Source organism: Bombus pyrosoma, linkage group LG10, assembly GCF_014825855.1.
Source record: "Bombus pyrosoma isolate SC7728 linkage group LG10, ASM1482585v1, whole genome shotgun sequence".
NCBI lineage: Eukaryota > Metazoa > Arthropoda > Insecta > Hymenoptera > Apidae > Bombus > Bombus pyrosoma.
In genome coordinates, this window is record NC_057779.1 from 5,196,076 (window position 1) to 5,217,778 (window position 21,703).

Genomic DNA, 21,703 nt, shown 5'->3' on the forward strand with positions numbered 1-21,703 from the left:
CAGTTTTATTTTACTTAATTAGTACAGTACAATGTAATTACATAATTACTATATAGTATAATATATTTTAATTAATATGTGTATAATACAGTTGATAAATCATTAAGATTACACAATTCTAATTTTCTTCAGTCACTGAATCGAATTGTACGGCGTATAGTTCCATATAATCGAAGAATCACGAAAATTAATTTTTAGAGTCTTTGTTAACTCTCAATCTTCCCAAGTTAATTCTTCTAAAGCCTAAATACTTCAACGACGTTGACCATTCTAGTTTTCTTTCTGTTCTGATGGAAAAATTCGAAACCTGTTGCGGTACGACCCCAAGAACTCTATTCTCCGCTGGCTTGCGCTCTTAACACGTTTTCCCTAGAGCAGAAAGTAATAGGGTTTCCTTATTCTTCGAGACGCAATTTGCGCCTTGGTGGAGCTCTATAAAGGCTTGTTTCTCGAGATTCATGGCCTTGACAAGTGTCCATCGTCCTTTCGAAACCACAATGAAATCGTAATGTATCTAGATATTCCAGCCTTTCATCGTTTCATTCTTATTATTAAATTACGTCTATAGACACTCGTATTTTTAATTCTTTAATTTTCTAATCTTTGATTCTTCTTCGGCAACGAAGAGAACACAGATAAAAGGATGATCTACGTTTTAATCATTGTATATATGTCATTGTGTATATGTAGAAGAATCGTTTGTTACCATGAATCAGATTTATAATTTCAATTATACTCACCTATCATAATAATCCTCGTCCTTTCCCATTTTTAATCAGCAGACTGTAGATTTCTACGCGTCTACGAGAAACTTGAAAGTGGAAGATCATAGCGCAGAATGCACGTAATACGGAAAGACATAAGATACCCAAATTATAGTACTTTTTGTAATACTTGCTACGACGGAATATGAATTTGCATAAAATTCCACGCTCTATTAATCGATAATTCAGTATGGTTCCTACGTGATATTTGAAGAATAAAGCTGGAGGAAGTGCGTGCGTTCGTTCGACGAGTTAGATGGGTTACTTAAAACTGTATGTGTACGTAGGTGTGCGAGGGAGTGACCGTACTTAAGGAACGAAATAGCGAGGGATGGTACGGTTTAGAAGATAGAGGAGAGAGGGTCTTCGAAGTTGAGTTGAGAAAAGAGAATCGAGCAGTGGAATCGTAGAGGCACGCTCCAAGTAGAGGAATTTAGTAGTCTTAGGGCGAGGAATTTAAAAAAAAAAAAAAAAAAGGAGACCGAGCCGAGGAGAATTTTTTGGAGGAGAGCTTCAAACGAAATTCGAGCAACAGCTTACGAGATAGGGAGTTCGAAAGGTCGTGCGATGTGGAAAGATAGAAGAAACGAAGATCAGAAGGGAAAATGATGGAAGGAGTTTCGGCGAATTTGAAGAAAAATTCCTGACATTCGTTAGGACGAAATTTACAGAGAAAATTGTGGAAAAAGGAGGGTAAAAAAATGAAAGAGGAAGTATTCGGCGAGAATTACATACTTGATGCAATCGATAAGGAATATTTATAGCAAAGGCCTATAAAAATTCTTAACTTGCTATATTTATGAAGTTGATAACATCTAATTAAGTTTATTTCATAGGGGCAGTTTCTTTGGAAGTTGTAGTTATAGTTTCGGAGAAAATTCATATCAGAATTATCAGAGGCGTGCATCTTCTGTCGAAATGTTATTTGAACCACAGATAAGCGAAATTGTTCTAATAGTAAAATTAAAAATGTTCAGCAAATAGGGTTAATAAAGTTTCTGGTGATGATTAACCGAATAGTTTACAATTGTAAGCCACACGATATGATTTGCTGAAAATGACCGTAATATACATATAGTTGACGTACTATGACATGATGTATTAAATATTAACAATTGCATTTCGATGTTACAAATTGAATTTTCTTGATTGATTTGTCACGTTCAATCTACATACAGAAATAATGCTACTGCGTGATGATAACCTAGACGTAGTGGAAATAAAGAGAAGTTAAAAATCGACACAATAAGTGTTTGGATGGTGAACGAAATTTAGTAGAAAGTGAGATTTTGAAGAGTTCTGTAAACTAGAGGAACGTAGGCAAAATTCAGGAAACGCGAGAAGAATGTGGGGATAAATTAAAGATTACTGATAACTAGTTTGATAGGCTGTTAAAAAATTTCAATTATTTCATTATCTCAATTATGTGCTGTTTAAGTTATTTATGGAAATTATTAATTTATGAGACTTTTAGAAATTTTTCATTATCTTGTTATATAAGTTATTTATTTTTTAAGTTACTTATAGGAGTAATTTGGATATATAGAAGTTTGATAAGTTTCTTTGGTCATTTTAAGTTATTTCATTACGTATTATTTTTTTCATAAGTTCGAATGATTAGTTCACTATTGTTGTAAACTTTAAGTTTCGATTACGTAATGGTTTTATAACGATCATTTGCTTGCCTCGGTTGTGTAACCAAACGAGACTTAAGCATTATATAAATGAAATATTTATGGAATGGTTATTTAAATAATATATCATTTTATTACAGTAAATTCATTTTGCAATAACCACGAGCTATTTATTTAAATATACAAATCATTTAATTACATAATTATCAAAGTAATAATTTGTTATTTTATATATGAATAAATATTTCCCAATCTTTCTAATAATTTCTTATTTTATCATATCAATATCATCAACTGGGTCAGAAATACAAATGTTTTTACAGTTTAGATGTCACCATTGTGCAATATTCAGGGACGACAGACAACCTTAACAGATAAAAATTAACTTGCAACTGGAAAAGAAGAATTAGCTCTCAGTTGACGTGTATGCACTTTTGACAAAGCCTAAGCAGTTTATCTTGTCAGATTTCTGTTTCTATTCTATTTCTATTTCTATTTCTATTATATTTTGATATTCAAAACTCGTATACTATCGAGCCTGGCTAATTGTATCACTATATTTCTTTATATTTTTATTACTGGCTATATCTTTCCCATCAAGAGTACGCTATACAAATCATGCGAATTCGTGCGTAATCACCTTCCATGAATATTCTAATTGTCCCTTGCTTTCACCCGAATTTCACCAATACTAGGGAAAATCCAGCCGTTTCCCTTTTCACGCCGATCGCGATCCCTCAATACTTTTTCCCTTTTTACTTTCTTTTCTTTACGAGCCACGACAGAGATCCCGCTTTTAGACGACCGAGCCAGATAAGCCGGATGCTTGTTGGCTTGCACGAGGAGAGAAGCGGAGGTTAAAGCGCCGATAAACCGGGCTTACCGCGGTGACGCGCGTGCTTTTGCCTCGTAACTTCTTTTTCTCCATTTTCTCGTTTGCCATTCTGCACGAAGAATCGCGACCAAGCCATGTCCACGTCGCAATTTCTCTGTAACTTGTAGCTCGTTGTTAACAGATTTTTGTAGAACATTTTCTAGAACAAGAGGCTTCGGTACCGTGGTAATTGAAAGGAAATTTATCGCATAGGTTTGTCGTCTACAGAAATGAATAAAAGAATCCTTAAAATTGTCACTTGTGCATTTCATGAATATTATTAGATTATAACATATGAAACGCTCATTTGAATGCTTTAGTTTTTTGTGTACGATAAAATTTACATATCAACAAGTATATCATTTGCCTGCACTATATTTGCGCTGTATTATTTAAGAAAATTGAACAAACATATTTTTATTATATTCCACGTGCACTGATATTTTCCTTACATTTACTACAAATAAATTTTTACACAAAACATTCTTTCACAATACTAGCGGAATCAGCACAAATATTATGGCGACTGTATATTCACTATAATCCTAAAAACGAAACGTATATATTTCTATAACGTTCCACTTATACTAATCTTTCTCTTATATTTACTTCACCTACTTCCCTCTATTCCGGCAAACTAATAAACGCAAACTTAAATACCGCAACGCGTTGCCCTGAGATCCATAAACGAAACGACGCGAACAATTTTGCAACAGCGATATTAAAATTGTCCCGGCTCGTCTCCCCACGGATCTTTCGTTGAATTACGCTTTATTATCCCTGGCGGGAATCTTAATTAATCGGGCTTTATCGCGCGCCTTTTACAAGTTCCGAACTTTATCTCGTTTATCGCGTCGCGAATCACCACGTAAAGTTCACTTCCTGTTTAGAAGAGCGTTAACCCTTCAACTAGCTACAGTGTCGATAATGTAGCGGTGTGTGGCGTGTATTTCATGTTTCTACGAAGATACGAGATTGTATGCGTACGAAGAGACGAGAGACAGGCTCGTGGGATACTTCATTTTGTTCTAATAGTCGTATCGATTAAACTTGGAGATTAGACTCGAGCTTCTCGGGAGCTCTGCATCAACAATTTCCTGTCCCAGCTAGCGCACTTCTTCCACTTCGGGGCAAACGTTTCCCGTTTCGCGCGATTTCTTCTCGTGGGTGATATAATTGGATTATTGGGAAATTGATCGCGATATTACGTTGAACAGATACCGTAATTTGCATGATTTGTGTATGTTTTCTTATGACATGTATGCTGATACTTTGTGCGATATAATTGTTTTTATGGACGTACGAGCAGTACGATGCGTTTCAATGAAATTTTTCATTTCATTTGACGTTTGTCACATTACATGTAAGTACCATTTGTGAGTATTTTTATACGCTGTTGTGCAAGTACTTCCAATTAAAATGATAGACTTGTTCCATTTAATCTATGCTCCTTCTGCGTCCAATTAAAAATGATCACATCATATTTTATAAAACGTATCATTTTGTTTCAAGGATAAGAAGGAAATGCTCTTATTATATTATTATAATCTGTTGAAATTGAGTTTCTGCTTGTTATGCTACGTTTTATAATACTTTGCGTTTTATTCATACCTTTGTTAATTGTTAATTGTTGACAATTAATAATGATATTAATTAATAACGCGATAAGCTAATTTTGCTTTCATTTTACCTATAGATCTATACACGGACAAGTATTTTCCAAAAAATTGTTGCGTATACTAATTGTAGAATTTCATATGTCTTATATTACAAATATTTATAATCTTCGTATTTCTAATTACTTTCTATAGCTCGTGAAAACTTCTCGTATCTGCCCAACTACTCACATTTCTGAGAAAGCTGAAAACGAGTTTTCTTAATTCGTCCAAGCTTCTTATCTCTTACGCTGCTCCAAATTACGGTATAATGTAATAAAAATGTAAAACTTTGCCTCATTAGAAATCCATCATCCTTATCGCGTCGTCCACGTATACAAAGACTCTGATCTAAAAAGAAAAGAATTTATTTCGCACGAATGCAAAACTCTCGAAACTTCCCTTTCGTCTAAATTTCTTACATTTGGCGCAATTATTCGAATTTCCAAAAGTGAGGAAATAAAATAGTATTAAACCGATTCCAATTAATCCACTTCTCGCGTCTAATCCATTCCACTAAGTACCTCGCATTTCCGTTACTCAGCGGCGAAAAGCTCTTTCAAAAGCTTGGCGAATCCCTTTGTCGTCTAAATCACATCCACCTACTTATCAGTAGCGCAGCATTCGAAATTACCAAAGTGGCACAATAAAAATGTAAATTTCCGGTCACTGGCCTGTCAAAGATTCGCACTGAGAAGTATGAAACGTCTGAATTTACTCGCGTGATAACCCGCACGCGTGCGTGCGTGCAATTAGACTTCAGAGAGTCGGTCACGAAAAACGCGTCTCGACGCTGGCGCCGCGGCGCCTTCCTTCTACCCGGCGATATCAACATTCCACGCTCGGCACGCGTTGGAATTCTTTATGGTCCCCACGGCAGCGGCACGAAAGAAAGAGAGGCCACACCCTTGGCGAGTGGTCGTTAAGTATAAAACACGAGGAAAAAGAGAAGAAAGAAGGCGATTTAGGCCACAAAAAAAAAAAGAACTTCCAAGATATCTTGCGACTACTAAGTTTTACGCTAAAGCTTCAGATTTATGTAATTTTTGTTTCGTTAAAGTAATTTCAACTTTTGTGATAACTGGACTGAGGATGTTTATGCGCTTTTGGGAAATTTAAAATTGCAATAATCCGCAGAATGCGTAATATTTAACATAAATATTTGAGATGGACAAAGTAAGGTACTCTTTGTAATGTTTGCTACGTGAGAAAAATGTTTTTATGTAGGTTTCCTTTCTTTAAACATGTTGGGAAACATTAATAATATCGTATAAACATCCGCGGTACAGTGATTAGATTAATTCATAGTCGATTGTATGTTATACAATATCGAGTAAATTAGAGTTATGAATTCGATATAATTACAATTATAATATGTTGTTTTATTATAAGCGTATACAGACTAATGAGAGGCGAACAAACTGAACAGTCACAATTTTTAAAAAATATAATCTTTAAAATCATATTTAAAGATATGTAAGTAGGATCAAGTATCAGTGTGTACAGTAGGTTTAGAGTGTGAAATACTAAATAATTGCCGTTTTTCTTTGTAATATAATATTATTTTATCATGTACAGTATTTTGAATAAAACACGTGAATTATTTCTGCCTTTGAAAATTCTATCTGAAATGATTGATTATCCAGCTTTCACCATGGCTTTATTGAAAAATAATTCATGATAAATTTAATAAAACAAAAAAAGCAATTGAATATGACTAATAATGTTCGTTAAAAAAGTGTAAGAAACTAGGAAAGAATTGTATGTAGATAGGATATACATATGTAAAATCGGTAAAGTCGTGGGATGAAATATTGGGCCATACTACTTGCTAATGTTGGCTTTTACTGCTATCACCACAATGGAGATAAAAACTATAATACTTATGCAGAATATTCCAGTTTCTTTCCATGAAAGGACGTGAACGTCTCACGAGTAAAATTAAGAAATTGTACAAAAATATTACAAAAATGTGAACATATTATATAAATATTACACAAACATAAATTCTTAGGCGTCCTCTTAAAAAGTTAGAACAAAAATCCTATATAAATACCATTTATATTATATTCATCTTTCATAGCACTTAATACTGCTTATGTTACACTTTTATATTTGAATGCTACGTAATTTAATTTTCAAAGATTCGATCGAACATTTGAAATGTCTAAAAAGTATTGATTTTTCGAGCTGTTTCATTTTTAACAAATGATCTGTAATACTTTGAGAATATTATTTTATGGAAATAGCATTGCATTTTACTGTATATAAAATATTATACTTTATAGAAACATTTTCGAAATCAAACTATTATCGTTCTTGTACTATAATAACAATAAAAAAAGGAACGAAATAGTAAATTTCTTTCTTCATAAGTGAGCTATAGGACAATTTTGTTGAGAAAATTTGAATAAATTATTGATACAATTAATGTGTAGCGAATGTAACAAATTCCAGAAAGTTGTGAGCGAAATTTAACTACTCTAACAGCTTTAAAAACGGTGCTGATTCTATTGGTTTTGGACTAATCATTGGAAATTCGTTTCGGGGAAGGTTCTATTAATTTTGCAAACTTTTTTCTTTCAGAGGAATAATTTCTTAGGGAGTTACGTTATCGACGAAGGAAGTTGTAGATGAAAAGACTTAAATCAAAATGATTGGAGATATTTGGTGAATTTTAAACAGCAGGTCGCTCTACTTAATTTCTTTTCATCTCAATTCACGTTATTAACTTTCTCTCTTCCTGAATCTTCAGCGAGAAACTTCTTTCTCTAGTCTTAGTATTTATAAGAAAATTCACTTGCCAGTCCTATCTTCTCCTGGTGCTTTTGTCTAGGTATACTTAATTGTTTAATTTTTCCATTTAATCACAACACTTTTATACCATTTAATCAGTTCACATAATTGTTATTAATAAAATTGTATCAACTTTAAACAATCGATGTCTTTGTTATCTGAAACTAAATTGATCTAATAAATATAAATTTTTCTATCATATCTATTAAATCAATCTAATATCATGATAAATAAAAGATCATATATATTAAATAAAAGAGAGTGTAAAATTGTTTATAGAATAATTGCCGAAGGATTAAATCAACTAAGTATTGTTTTTATTGTTTCAAGAACCGTCGCCGCTGTACGACAACAATCACTACCATGAGGAATGCCTAAAATGTAATAGCTGTGGCCTGAATCTCACGGGACCCAACCAGAAACGGGCTAGGCGGTGAGTAGAAAATGTTAATACACGAAGAAAATTATAAAAATGTAGACGAACATATAATTAACAATACCATCTTGCTTATCTTGCTGTCAATGCAGAAACCAAGCTATGAATTTATTATTCATCTCTTCCTTTCTTTACATTGTTATTCCTTTTAAAGTCTCTACACAATTGTAAAATTGTCGATTAAAATTATGAAAGTTGTTTGGTAATTTAAAAATTGCAAATTAAAATCGTATCGCAACAATTGCCTGAGAATCGTAAAATTGTAAAAATCGTCGTTATACGTAGTATATCGTTGTATAGATCGCGATTGTTATTTTAAGTTTATGTGGAAAGGTAGCTTTTATTTTGCAGGTGTTTCGTATATCAATTTTTCTAATAAAAAACACTTGGATTCAGGTTGTCTATTTTCTAGCGGTTGGTCTAGGTTTAAAAGACCTCAGGATCGCTTCACTGCGGATTTTTCATCGTAAAACGCATTTCCACATGACGTGGAAAAACGTCATATCGTTGGAAATACGATTCGGTCGATCGGAATTGGAACGATCGTGATTCTCGAAATGCATCGCCGTATTTGTGGTAAACTGGATCGGAGAATCGATCCATAGAACGAAAATCCTATCGTATACGTTTTTATTGCATATAGGATAGAATAATTGAAGATATTCTACCACCTGAAAGAAATAAGAAATAAACATATGTATGTAGTAATAATATAAAGAAATAAATCTATATGATAATAAATTTTTATCATATCTTTTTATCGCTTAATTGTAACAAATATAATGTATGTATTAGTATTAAAATATTCGGAATGGTTTAATACGATAACAGAGAACGTGAATGTTGTGAATATTATATCGTTGAACGTGAAGTAATATCAAAGTATATAGCTGCAGAAGCTATTAAATTTATAGAATGAAAAGATGTATAGTCTTCGTTTTACCATACGCCCCGAGGGACGAACAGTTATTTTTATTACACATCCACCTATAAATATATACAATTTAGTTGAAATACTGAAACAAATATTTTACCAGCCGATATATCGTCAATATACGCAACATGTAGTAATAAAAAATGTAGTATAAGATTGAAACGAAAAATAACAAGTATTAACAATCATTTTTTCATACTTTTGATACGTCATTAGAAATTTTTTAATTGTACAATAATTATTAAATTTCACTAGTTTTCCGCTATTTAATTAGCGTAGGAATAAACAGTTATGACTTCATATAGAGACAAAAATATCAAATAATATGAGAACGAAATAGCAAGTGACAGTTTTCTACATTTGATATGAAAATTCGAAATTTTACAGCTGATGTACCAAACATTTCTTCGAAACGTTCGACCCAGCAATCAATAGAAAATTGTTAAGCTTCAAAAATGTAGGAGGCGTATACACAAACAGAATAAAATATATCTGTCGAGGTTTCGACTTTTAAATCATATTTATAAAAATTCGCTGATTGTTAACCAGCGTGAGTACCTGTAGTCTACACATAAATCATAAAAGCCCAAAGATCTTTAGCAAAATTGCAAAAGAAAACGGAATTTATCCATTTGAAAATCATCGAGTAACGAACAACTTTCAATCCCCAAACAAGATTTTGTTAAAAATCTGCTTGAACAAATATTAGATGATATTGGAAATGAGGAAAAGATGTTTCATCAGCTCGTTATGCAGCATGTTCGACGTTCATTAATCAAAAACTGTGTGGTGCACTTATCCAAACGACGCGAAGGATCATCAATTTCTTCTGTTCCGTAGGTTCAAGAACCAAATACTTTGCGATCTTCACTTCGCTGACGTGGCGCTGATGGAGTGCTCGGACTTCATGCAGCAGTTGCGCAGCTTCAAACCACAAAGTTTAGGCTGCGCAGTTGCCCGAAGAAAATCATCGACAACCTTAATCTTCCCCTTACCACCGCAAGCTTGTTCAGGTATGGTTAATTAATTTATGAATCTTCGACATAAAATATTCCACGGTATAAGGTGTTGAGCAAAAAATAAGGTGTTAAGCATCTCGTTTTAATTCGAGACAGTGGATTTTGATATCTAACAGCAAACAAAGCCACCAGCTTGTATGCAAAAGCGCATAATCCAAGACAAGGGAAACCACCTGTAGCATCGACTCATACATATGCACGCTGGTACAAGTTGGCGATCTCTTTCCTTCTTCTCGACTTATTTTCGTCGACTTTCTTATGATGTTAACTAGAAAAGACGAATTAATTCGTCAGCTTTGGCGAATACCATATTTTGGACCGTAAATATTTATTGCTATAAGCCTTTTTAATTAAAGACTTGTCACAAATCGCATTTCCTCGGATGAACTGATTTTTAAATTTAATAAAATTTTAATAACATTGTAAGAGATAGATGAAAGATAATAAATATTCATGAATCGACTGTAATGTAACAATAATTGAAGAAAGGGAAGGAATTACGGTTAGATATCGAAGCAGTTACAGTATCTTGTTATTTTATAGAACTTTGGTTGAGAAAACATTTGGATTCGATTTATGCAAAGTTTACTTTAGACTGTAGTGTTAAAAAATATGTTAAAAATTGAAGTTTGTTAGGATGGATAGATCATGGAATCATCGAGAAAGATATTTCATAAACTTAATATATTTCGTAGCTTTTTTAATGAAGAGAGGTTGATTTCGAAAAGAAAAATTTTCTATCAAAGAGATTAATTTATAAAAGGCACAAAAATCATATTAAAACCTTATCACAGTAGTAAACATATTTCCATTTAATGGTACTGGGATATATCTCGACATATTTGAAGGAACGTGAGACGAATACACATGTTTTGCATCCTCGAATCATTTAAGCAAATAAACATGTTTTGCAATATTGAGCCTCTTAATTCAACGAACGTGTTTCACATATTCAAGTTATTTGTTATTTCAAGGGACATGTTTGTCGTCGTGAGAGAAACAATCGCGTTATTTACTAATTCACAAAAGTTGAAATATTATTATTCAGCTTTAGTTCGGTAGGAAATATTTGAAAATGGTAAATATGATTCCACTTGAAGTTGCTTGAAAAGTTATTGTTTACGTATAATTTAATTATACGCGATCTGAAAATTTTCAAATTTAATTTCAAAGCTGCTATCATTTACTAAAATATGTAACGTGTAATTCCAAGATTTATTTCAAATAAAATTTATCGCAATCTAAACATACAATCAATACATTTCACATGGTATCAGTATATATTAGATTTACACAATAATTGGAAAGGAATTTAAAAAAGAAATTTTTACTCAATTCCTGAAAATGTTCAATTTTTCAGCAATTTCAATCAACGTTTACAAAGAACGAGAATGGAATTTCGTTTAAAAAAATTTGCAATTTCAATATGTTTCATGCATAAAAATACCCATTGTGACATGACAATCGTGTGTAATTTGCATCTTTCAACGGTTGAATAATAATGTTTGATATATTCCATAACGTATCGCCCAATGTAATTAAGCGTACAACAAAATGCAACGAAAATGGCGAATCTGTTTCATCAACGATTGTCTTTCACTTTTCGGGAGTTTAATAAAAGGGACACTACTAAAATTTGACAAAATTATGAATAATTTAATATTCTGTACGTTTATACAGCACAATAAATATTTTGTAAATTTATTCTCGTATATATAACTTAATCGTTATTTAATTTGATACACTGAAACAAAGTGACAACCGCAGCATCGTTCATGCACAAAATTAATAAAGTTCACGTAAATACTTGCAGATGCTACGTTAAAAATATTCCCTTGCAGTAACAAACATTCATTTTGCACGAATCATTCGACGAATCGTATCGAATGCAAAAGGTCAAGTAAATGTTTGTACGGAATTTCTATTAAAAACAACATAACGACAGTTCTACTATTACAGAATTTACTAAAAAACCAACAAAATCGATGTAACATTAATAATGTAATTAAAATATGCATAGGACAGTATAGGTAAATTTGTCTAGTTTTATTAAAAATAAAATTCACAGGAGGTATAAAAGCATTGGAGTTTTCGCTTCGTCTCATTTTCAACATTGCTATTTTCGGTAGATGTAGATTTTAAAGGGCACCCAAGTAAAATGAAAATATTACGAGTAATTTAACACGAGATATAACAAGATTTGGAGTTTCGTTGCATCTCGTTTTCAACGTTACTGTTTTCGATAAAAAAAAAAAAAAAGATTCTGAAGGATACCAAAGTAAAATATAAGAAATATTATGAAATAAGGATTCAGCCGAGACATATTTCTACAAACAGTTTCCAATTTCTATTTCATCTTATTCGTAACATTACTATTTCTGGTGCAAGTAGTAAGATTTTAAAAGGTACCGGACTAAGGTATAAATATTCTATATGATTTCATAAGTATCAGGAGTGTTTCTATATCTCAATTTCACCCTGTCCTTTGCAATTGCTAAAACACCTACAAATACGATAAACATATAAAATACACATAAACCCGGAGATTATAAGATTAAAAAGAAGAACGCAGCAAATACAAAGTTAAAAACGAGAGAAAATTTTCAATCCATATTTGCCGCCAGAAAAAGCTTCCTCACATACAAACAGCCTCGATCCATCAAAAATTTCGTTCGACATCGTGATAACAGCACCTTCATTCTTCAAAAAACCAGCGAAAGAAGCTCACCGAATCTTTCCGCCTAAACTCATCTTCGATCGAAAGAAACCGAAAGTTCTCGCAGGAATCAACCCTCGATCGTTATTTTATCACTTCGAAGGGGATCTCGCGATCCTGTACCCGTAAGAAACGAACGAAGATGAAGCGGCAAGAGGAGCAGCATCAGGAGGAGTGAAAAACTGGAACGTGCTATCCCCCCGTCCCCTCTCAAGTATCGACGATCGAATTTACGAAGCACTACAGACCATTAGTTCCTGCTGAGAGAAAGCTGAGATTAAAGGAGTGATAAGACGACCAGAAGACGGGGATGCACCGGGGCCGGTTCACTTTAAGTTCGAATACCAAGCCTGTCTATAAACAGTTTGGTGTTCTACCTTACAGTGAGTCGACCGCGGTATCGTCGACGTTCTATAGGAAAAAATAAGAGAGAAAGATAAAAAGAGAGAGAGAGAGAATAGGAAGGAAAAAGGGCGAATCGACGAACGAAAAGCTGGCTGTTACGAAGGGGAAAGCGCGTTATCGATGATACGTGCCTAAGTGGACGGATAGTCGGCGTTGGAAGGAGAAATCCCTGAAGCAGGTCAGCCCCAGCAGCGAAGGTTCGATATAGGTCGGATTCGACTGTAAGAAGGACGGATCGGATTGCTTTCTTTAATGATTTCCTGGCCTCCATTTTCCTACTCGCGTTTCCACGTGGTTTGGAAAAATGTTCTGAAAGAGGGGCAGATAGTTTAGATCGATGAAGCTGTTGCTTCGTGATGGATGGAAAAGTTTCTATAGGCTTAATACGAATCGACGTTTTATTTGTGTGATGCTGTAATAAAGATTTATTTGCATACTATCATTGAAAGGAATATGGATATATCAGTGGGATATGCGGACACATCGAAATGAAAAGGAATACGGTCTTCTAATTTTAGATTTTTCTTAGATGTTTGTACTAAATTGTCTACTTGTTTTGAGCAGTGTACGAATAAGTGTGAGGTGTTTAGAAGGGAGTTAGGGTGTTCAGATTAGAACAGTTAGCGATATTTATAAGCTGTGTATAAAGTACTTGAAGCATATTTTTCAGTTATAAACAATTTACCTTTATGCTAGAAACGTTCTATTAACTACATTGTTAGAATGAGAAACAGGAAGCATGAATGAAATAGAGGCGAATTTTCGTGAAATTAAATTGTAACTGGAAAAGTAAGCCTCAGACGATATTTTTTATTCTATAAATTACCACGGAATTATTATTCATTTCTTTACGTGCAACTCAAAAAATATCTGCAACTGAGACTCGAAACGTCCACTTCAAACTGTCGAAAGTTTGAACCCTATTTGATGTCAATGCTAAAAACTCGTTTAAGGTTGAGCTTTAAAGCTTCGAGTATTCAAATTTTATACATCATATTATAGACGGATATATCACTATATATATAGTGATATATAGTAGTATATATCACTGTAAGTAGATCGACTGTAAAAAGATGTTGGATTCACTGAAATTTCTGCCGCGTTTCGAGTGTTGTCTCAAAAAAGGAGGGCAACAGGCTGAACTGATAATAATATTGGGAAATGAAATTTGCGGAGAAAATGGATTTCGAAGCGTGCGAAGTATCGTACTTGCGTGTTGCTGGAATGGTTTTCGGTTTACTTGAGATCTTGAGGAAAGTTACGCTGACGACGTTGAGATTGATTGAAATTTTTGTTGTCAAAGAGAAATTTACTTTGGATTAATTTTCTACAACGTGAAATGATACTTTAATCTAAAACATTATTGTAAAAATTGTTATGAATATTATTATATGATTCTAGATATTATCAATACTTCGTCATTCCTAAAATTATCATTGCAATTTACCAGGATCCATATAATATTATTCATAAAATTAATATATACGTTTCTAAAAATTATTATCCCCCCACAGTATTTAATTTACTCGTCATGCAATAAAAAGGCAATTAAGTTAATCCCAATTTAATCCTAAAAATCCCCAAACGGATTCAATCACTTTACACTCCCTTCGGCTCAAACTAAATCACATCATTAAGTAGAATATTAAATATTTCCATAGATGAGTTCTGCAACGAGTTCCCTCACAATCTGGTACCTACACCTGGCTACTGGATCGAGTGCTCTAGACAGCAAATCACTTCTGACACGATCTGGGACGAGAGCGAGAGCGGAGAAGCGACTGACACTGAATTGGCTGAGGTTCAACAAGAGTCGGACACCGACGAAGTGCCCAGGAAGAAGACCACGATCGAGGAACAATGGGAAAAGAATCAAGGATTCGAGCTGACCTCTGTCGAACAAGAGACCTATGAAAAATATTTCTACGGGACTGAGCATTGGAATTATTTTGCCAACGACGAAGATCTTGGCCCGGTGATACTGAGTATCAAGCAGGAAACATTGAATAGCCGGGATCAATTCAGAATTCTCGTCAGAGCCATCAGTTACACTGTACACGGGTTAATTCCTGCGAGCTGTGTATTTGCTGACAGGTATTTGCCGACTTTTTGTATTTTTTAGAAGCATCTGCGAATACTTTGCGTAATTTTAGATTTGAAATTTTCACGATATTTAGATGACGTATTTGTGGTTTTTCGGGTTTTGAAATTCCAGTTTGTAATAGTCATTCGAAGCACTGGTTTCAGGTTTGTCCTGAAGAAATGAGCTATGAGTTGGAACAAAGCGCAATGTGTTATCACGAATAAGATAAAAATCACAAATATGTCATATTTTGTAATTATTAACAGACACAGTGTTGGATAAAAGAGAGTTTAAAAAGCAAATTATATGGAGAAACGGTAACCACAGTAATATAATGACGTGGATTATAAATTATTAAAATTTGAAAGAAAGATAAGTCAAACATCATTGTTAAAATAGAATATGTAAGTGGTTTAATTTATCGTGGACTAGTGTGTCCGAATAGATCATTGATGCGAGAAAGATTATAAGGATCTAGGAGTCTTTTTAAATACTATCTTGAAAAGTAAATGGATAGGACGATCTGAAACTTCATAAATATCGATTAAATGTTTCATAAAAAACTGACATTGTAAATGTAGAATTAATTGGAACCTCTTGAAAATCTTAACTGCAAAAGGAATACTAAATGAAGTAGAAATGAAACAGTTTGGAAAGTTCTATAACGGGAATTAGACATCAAACAAGTGGTACAAGTCAAACATTTCGCTTACAAGCGTAATATAGACGTATCTAGTGGCACAGTTTAGAGACTAAACAGTGTAAGTAAGCAATAGTAATATCCTAACTCTCACAGGAGCCTTTAATACCGCCTAATTAGGTTAAACTGCATGGTAGAATCAAGGTGAAATTAATTCTACTCTTCGAGCCACGTAGAAATAGCAAACTAATGGAATACATAGGCTTCGACTTGGACAAATCTTTCTTTTGTCAAATTTGATTTGATTGATCAGAAACATAATCCCATTCTTTTACTAAAATTCTAAACAATTGAATAATATTAACAAATGTTAATTGTTTTTGCTTCTTCCATTTTTTTTTTATTTTCTCTTATCTGATCACTTCATATCTGACGTAATTATAACAATATAAAAAAATAATTATAATATTATAAAAAATATTTTTGTCACGATGAACTGTTTTCGAAAACGTTTCAGATTTATTTAAATATTTTCAGAAGCATATTTATAAAATATATGCGTACAGGGCAAGACCGAAAGTATTATATATGTGGGTGAAAGGTGATTCCTGAAAATAGATTGAAAGTGTAAAATAAAATTTGATCATGCAAGGTTTAATTTTCATGAAAATAGATTTTTAGATAGCCGGATGAAATAAAGTACGCTTGATAAAATTCTCCTTTATGCTTCTTCAGTTTAATAACTCATAAAAGTCGCGTAGGTGTTATATATAGAAACAATAAGCATTATAACGTCCTTCGACAAATCGTATTTTCACAAATATACATTTTTAATCGATCTTTCAAGATCGATTTTCTCGCAAAATCAGACTCGAGCAAAAAAATATTATTCTACGCTCTTGATTCAATTTCGCATACATGAATTGCATATAACACTATACTCTTGAAGATATTTAAGATATATTACACTTGACCTAGCGCGAAAACCGCGAAATGTTGTTTGTAGTGTAAATAGCACTTAACTCTATCTCTACGAAGAGTACATGCACACTTTTAAAAATCATTTGCTAAAAGCGATATGCATTCTGTGTAAACCAAAATCCTTTTTATTTACGATGTAAAATAGAAAAATAAACTTCTTTTTCCTTAAAATATTACAGAGAAGTAGAACAGCTTTCAGGCTTTAATTTCGAATAATAATTGCAAGTAAAACGGACTAAAAGTAGTCGCACTAAATTAAGTTTGGTATAAGAAGAACATTCCCTGTATTTATTATGCTTGTCACCGTTTAGAATCTCCAAATTTTAGTAAAGCAACTTTCCGTCCATATTCCAAAAACCACTTTCGACACTTAACTTCACGTAGCGAAAGAGTTAAATGTCGTTAGAATTCAATTAAAGACCGTTCTTCTCGTAAAACGAACATCCACGAGTTTCTCATTTCTCACAGGTACAATCGCGAGGAAGTGGTCCGCAGCTTAGGCAAAGAGGTGAACGTGAATCCGCCATTAACGTTAGGTCAATTACCTGACACTCAGGATGAGCTGCTGAAGCTGGATCAGGTGTTCATAAAATCGGAGTTGAAAGTCGGCGTGCTGTACGTTCAAGAGGACCAGCGTACCGAGGAGGAGATATTGGACAACCACGAGAATTCGCCGCTTTTCGACGAATTCCTGCAAATTCTCGGTGATAAAATTCGTCTGAAGGGTTTCGATAAGTACAAGGGCGGCTTGGATACGATTCACGACCTGACTGGATTATACTCTGTGTACACGAATTGGCGAGGCATCGAGATCATGTACCACGTGTCCACGTTCCTACCGAATGAGAAACACGACGTGCAAAGGGTAAAATAAATTCTTTGTCGTTGTTGACACGTTTACCACCGATAGCGTTTTAATCAATCTTTTCTTATCTTGCCTAAATTAAATAGCTAAATTGATGTCTAATATATTAATCGGAATATCTTGACTCTAAATTTTATTATGCATTATTTTACTATTTATTAGTTATTATTGGACTGCAAACTTTTATGCATCCGGAAGATTTGGAAATGTAAAATCGCATAAAATGTAATAATATGAGAAAACATATAAACTGTACAAAATATAATGACTTTTATAGTATTTGATAAGTAAAACAATTTTCAATTCTTTCAACTTTTAGACAATTTTTTAACCGCGGATAAGATTGTAAGAAAACTACAAGAATATTCTGATGATAGAGTTAGTAAATATTACTGTGGCGTAGTAACTAATTTTCCATATAGATGGAGGACAATCATAAGTAACAATAGATATTAGGAACATTAAAGACTAATTAAACCCGGCTTTGTAACACATATCGCGTTACACGCATAGCAAGGACTATAATTCCAGTTCGATAAAGGTAGATCGCATTCAGAATTTTAGTTGAATGAAATTCTCGGTTCCAAGTCCTCAAATTGAGAATTATTAATTGTTTAATTATTGACCTATTTATTTATTATTTCTTTATTATTTATTTATTATCTATTTATTTATTTATTTATTATTGACTTATTGACGTAATTATCAATTAAGAACTATGTATAATATTTGATTCATGATGTATATGATACGAGTTATGTATATGACATTACGTATATATCAATATTATATTATTTGACATGATATTAAACTATGTGCAGTTAATACTTATTACTATGAATAGCAATCATAAACAGCAGAAATATTTAAAATTCAACTTCAAAAGTAAATAGGAATTTTTCATTTTTCAGAAATAAAATAACATATTATTGTTAGAAAAAAGAGTTAATTCAAAGTTAATTAAAAAGTGTTAGTTCAAAGAGTTAATTGAAAACAATGCTGTTTTCATCAACTTTGATTGTATGAATAGTGATAATTACAGGCTAATAGTTACTTATATCATAATTATATTAAAATAGATTGTATTGTTTAGGTACAAAAAAAACGACACATCGGTAACGACATAGTGTGTGTCGTGTTCTTGGAAGCAGACAAGACTCCGTTTAATCCAGCCTGCATGAAGTCACATTTTCTCTACACGTTCATTCTAGTTCGAGTTAGTCCACGAATAAAAAGGAAAGTCACCAGATACGAAGTATCAGTTGCCACTAGGGACGAGGTCGGAGCATACAAACCCTATCTTTGGGAACAAAATGTTTTTAAAAAGGGTAATGATACATAATATATGAATCTTTAAATGTTCTAATTGGACACACTGTGAGCTTAAATTCAACAGTTGTTTGTTATATAACTTGTAATTAGAGTCTAACAAATGAAATACTTTTTATTATTCAACTAGAAAACTGATTAAAATTCTGTTAATAATTTGAAAATATATTCAAAGTTTATTAGATAACATTTGTATTGTTGTGAAAAATGCAAGAATTATTTTGAAAGCAAAGAAGGAAATCGGAAGAAGATTAGAAAAAGAATAGTTTGATTTCAAAATGAACCATCTAAAACGCAAGGTAGTAACTTGGAGATAAAACTAGCTCTTACTACTTTCAAGAAAGTTATCGGGGGAACTGTAAAAGCAAATTTAACGATCTCTCGATGCAACAGGTCCCATGTTCCGCGAATGGTTATTGACGAAAATTGTGAACGGAGAGCGAGCAAGTTATTCTGCGCCAAAATTCGCGAAGATGCAAGAAAGAACGAGAACTCAGATGTTGGAAGATATCGTGGCCAACTTGGCTAATCATGCAGAAACAGGACAGATTCCGAAACCATACAGGTGAACGAACGTGAACGACAACGACCACAAAGAAATTAATTATATTCTAATTAAAACATTTTATTGTATTTAAAAAGAATAAACGAATCAATGAGAACGAAATTTATTGCTTTAGACGCGGTTCGTGGAGACCAATTGGCCATATGAGACCATCCTCCCCACTTTTGGATTCTGTCAGAGATCAATTCGAAGATCACGATCAACTTGCCAAAGACTTCACTAAAGTATTTTTGAACAATGAAGAGAATACCACGTTAAATACGAACCTGTTTGATGTTTGTTTCCTGGTACATGGACCACAGAAGCAGAAAGTCCGATTCTTTGGCGTCAGAGCGATTTTGGCAGTTAGGAGCAGGTGATTAGTCAAAGAATTGATTTACGCTTTCGGGTAATTCAGAAAATGAAGAATAAATAATATAATCATATTTCAATCTTGATGGAAGTGAACGTTAATTTTGTTAAAAATATCTTTAAAATATTATCATAATAATTATTAATCTCGTTAAAAATACAAGCAAAAAATATTGAACTTTGAACAGATTGACATTGGTAAGGAGTAAAAATTTCTAACTTATCTGATTTCTTTAGAGTATTCCAAGAGATGTTGTATGGTATTCAAGCGGGTTTCGGAAGTCCACAAGTGCCGGTTGCTGAATTACTTGCCAGACCGGTGCCCACCCTGTTGAGCCCACAGAAGCCACGAAGTTCTAACTTCCTTCAAGTTCCTGATGTCGAAAGTCCAAGGTTCGTATCTTGTGAATTATTTCTGTTAACCAGGATTATGCATTTTTTATCTTCAAGAGTCCAGTTTATATTCAATACGTGAATCAAAAAACATAAATAAAATCTGTCATCTTGTTTGAGTGATTTCATGATATAATTCACGCAATATATGATGTATTAACCCATTCTTCGCTAATGATAAAACGATTGTAATAGTTTCTTTTTGTATGATTGTAATAGTAACTTTTTTCATTTTATTATTAACATTTTTTATTTCATTATTTTTATTATCAATACAATATTTCGTTTATAATCGTCTATATTGTATTTTGCGAATCAAAATAATAGCTTATTTTATTATTCGTCAGTATTTTATTCGCAACTTCCTTTCCGTGTTAGAAATATTTAAAATATTATCTTCTCCCGTATCTCTTTAATTAGAATCCTTTTTGTAGCTGTAGTAATTAAGAATCTGAAATGAAGATTGCAGGGGAAGAACATGATGTAAGTATGATTCACATTTTTGTATCTTCCTTAAAGGAGAATTTTTAAAGGGGAGCTCGCACATTTAAAATAAAGCAAATCTTGTGAATTTATCAACCATCTTTATATTAAGTTCCTTTCTGAATGAATCACAAAAATCTAAGAAAAAAAAAGAAATAAAAATAAAAAATGGATTTATAAAGTTTATTTCCTGGAATCTTCGAATATCAACCTGAAGAACTTGTCCTTTCAGTTAAAAAGCACTTATTACTTGCACGAGAACAAATGTGTGCCAATCTCAATGTAATCGTTCCCAGTTTCAAAAAATTTCATTTTCCAGTCCAATTATTAATTGCATAATTAGTCCGTAAAATGGGTTAATACAAATGAAGTGAAACGAGATGCATAAACGATATAACTGGATTTATTTAGCGATTAAAAAAGCCGGGAGATTAACGGTGAGAGATTGAACTTGCCTTTGGTGTCGTTGTCGAATGTATACTATATATACATATCTATATATTATATATTATATATCGTACATATTTAATCGTAATTATGTGTATTTTTTACGGCACTTCCATGTCTCCTATCCTCACACACACACACACACACACATGAACACGTACACCTACAGAACATACACACAGCACCGCATGTTGATTATAAGTATTATTCACTTTCTTATTCGCTATATCTTTCTATTGTATTTGAATGATTAACTGTGTAGTATGTTTTACTATTCGAAAGCAATCGATAAAAGAGTAAAGAACAAGAAAACAAAAGCACTGCAAGAGTAAC

The 21,703-nt window shown here is 32.9% G+C and overlaps 1 protein-coding gene across 10 annotated transcripts in view; it reads left to right on the forward strand.

The window, feature by feature from the left end:
- Window positions 1-21,703, forward strand: part of LOC122571820 — a 158,718-nt gene that overhangs the window by 125,390 nt on the left and 11,625 nt on the right. For all 10 annotated transcript variants that reach the window (XM_043736017.1, XM_043736012.1, XM_043736015.1 and 7 more), the window contains 8 exons: window positions 8,054-8,156; window positions 9,934-10,106; window positions 14,895-15,327; window positions 17,406-17,802; window positions 18,896-19,130; window positions 19,525-19,696; window positions 19,812-20,051; window positions 20,285-20,440. In XM_043736017.1, coding sequence (XP_043591952.1) covers window positions 8,054-8,156; window positions 9,934-10,106; window positions 14,895-15,327; window positions 17,406-17,802; window positions 18,896-19,130; window positions 19,525-19,696; window positions 19,812-20,051; window positions 20,285-20,440 — 1,909 coding nt within the window. The remainder of the gene's footprint in view (window positions 1-8,053; window positions 8,157-9,933; window positions 10,107-14,894; window positions 15,328-17,405; window positions 17,803-18,895; window positions 19,131-19,524; window positions 19,697-19,811; window positions 20,052-20,284; window positions 20,441-21,703) is intronic.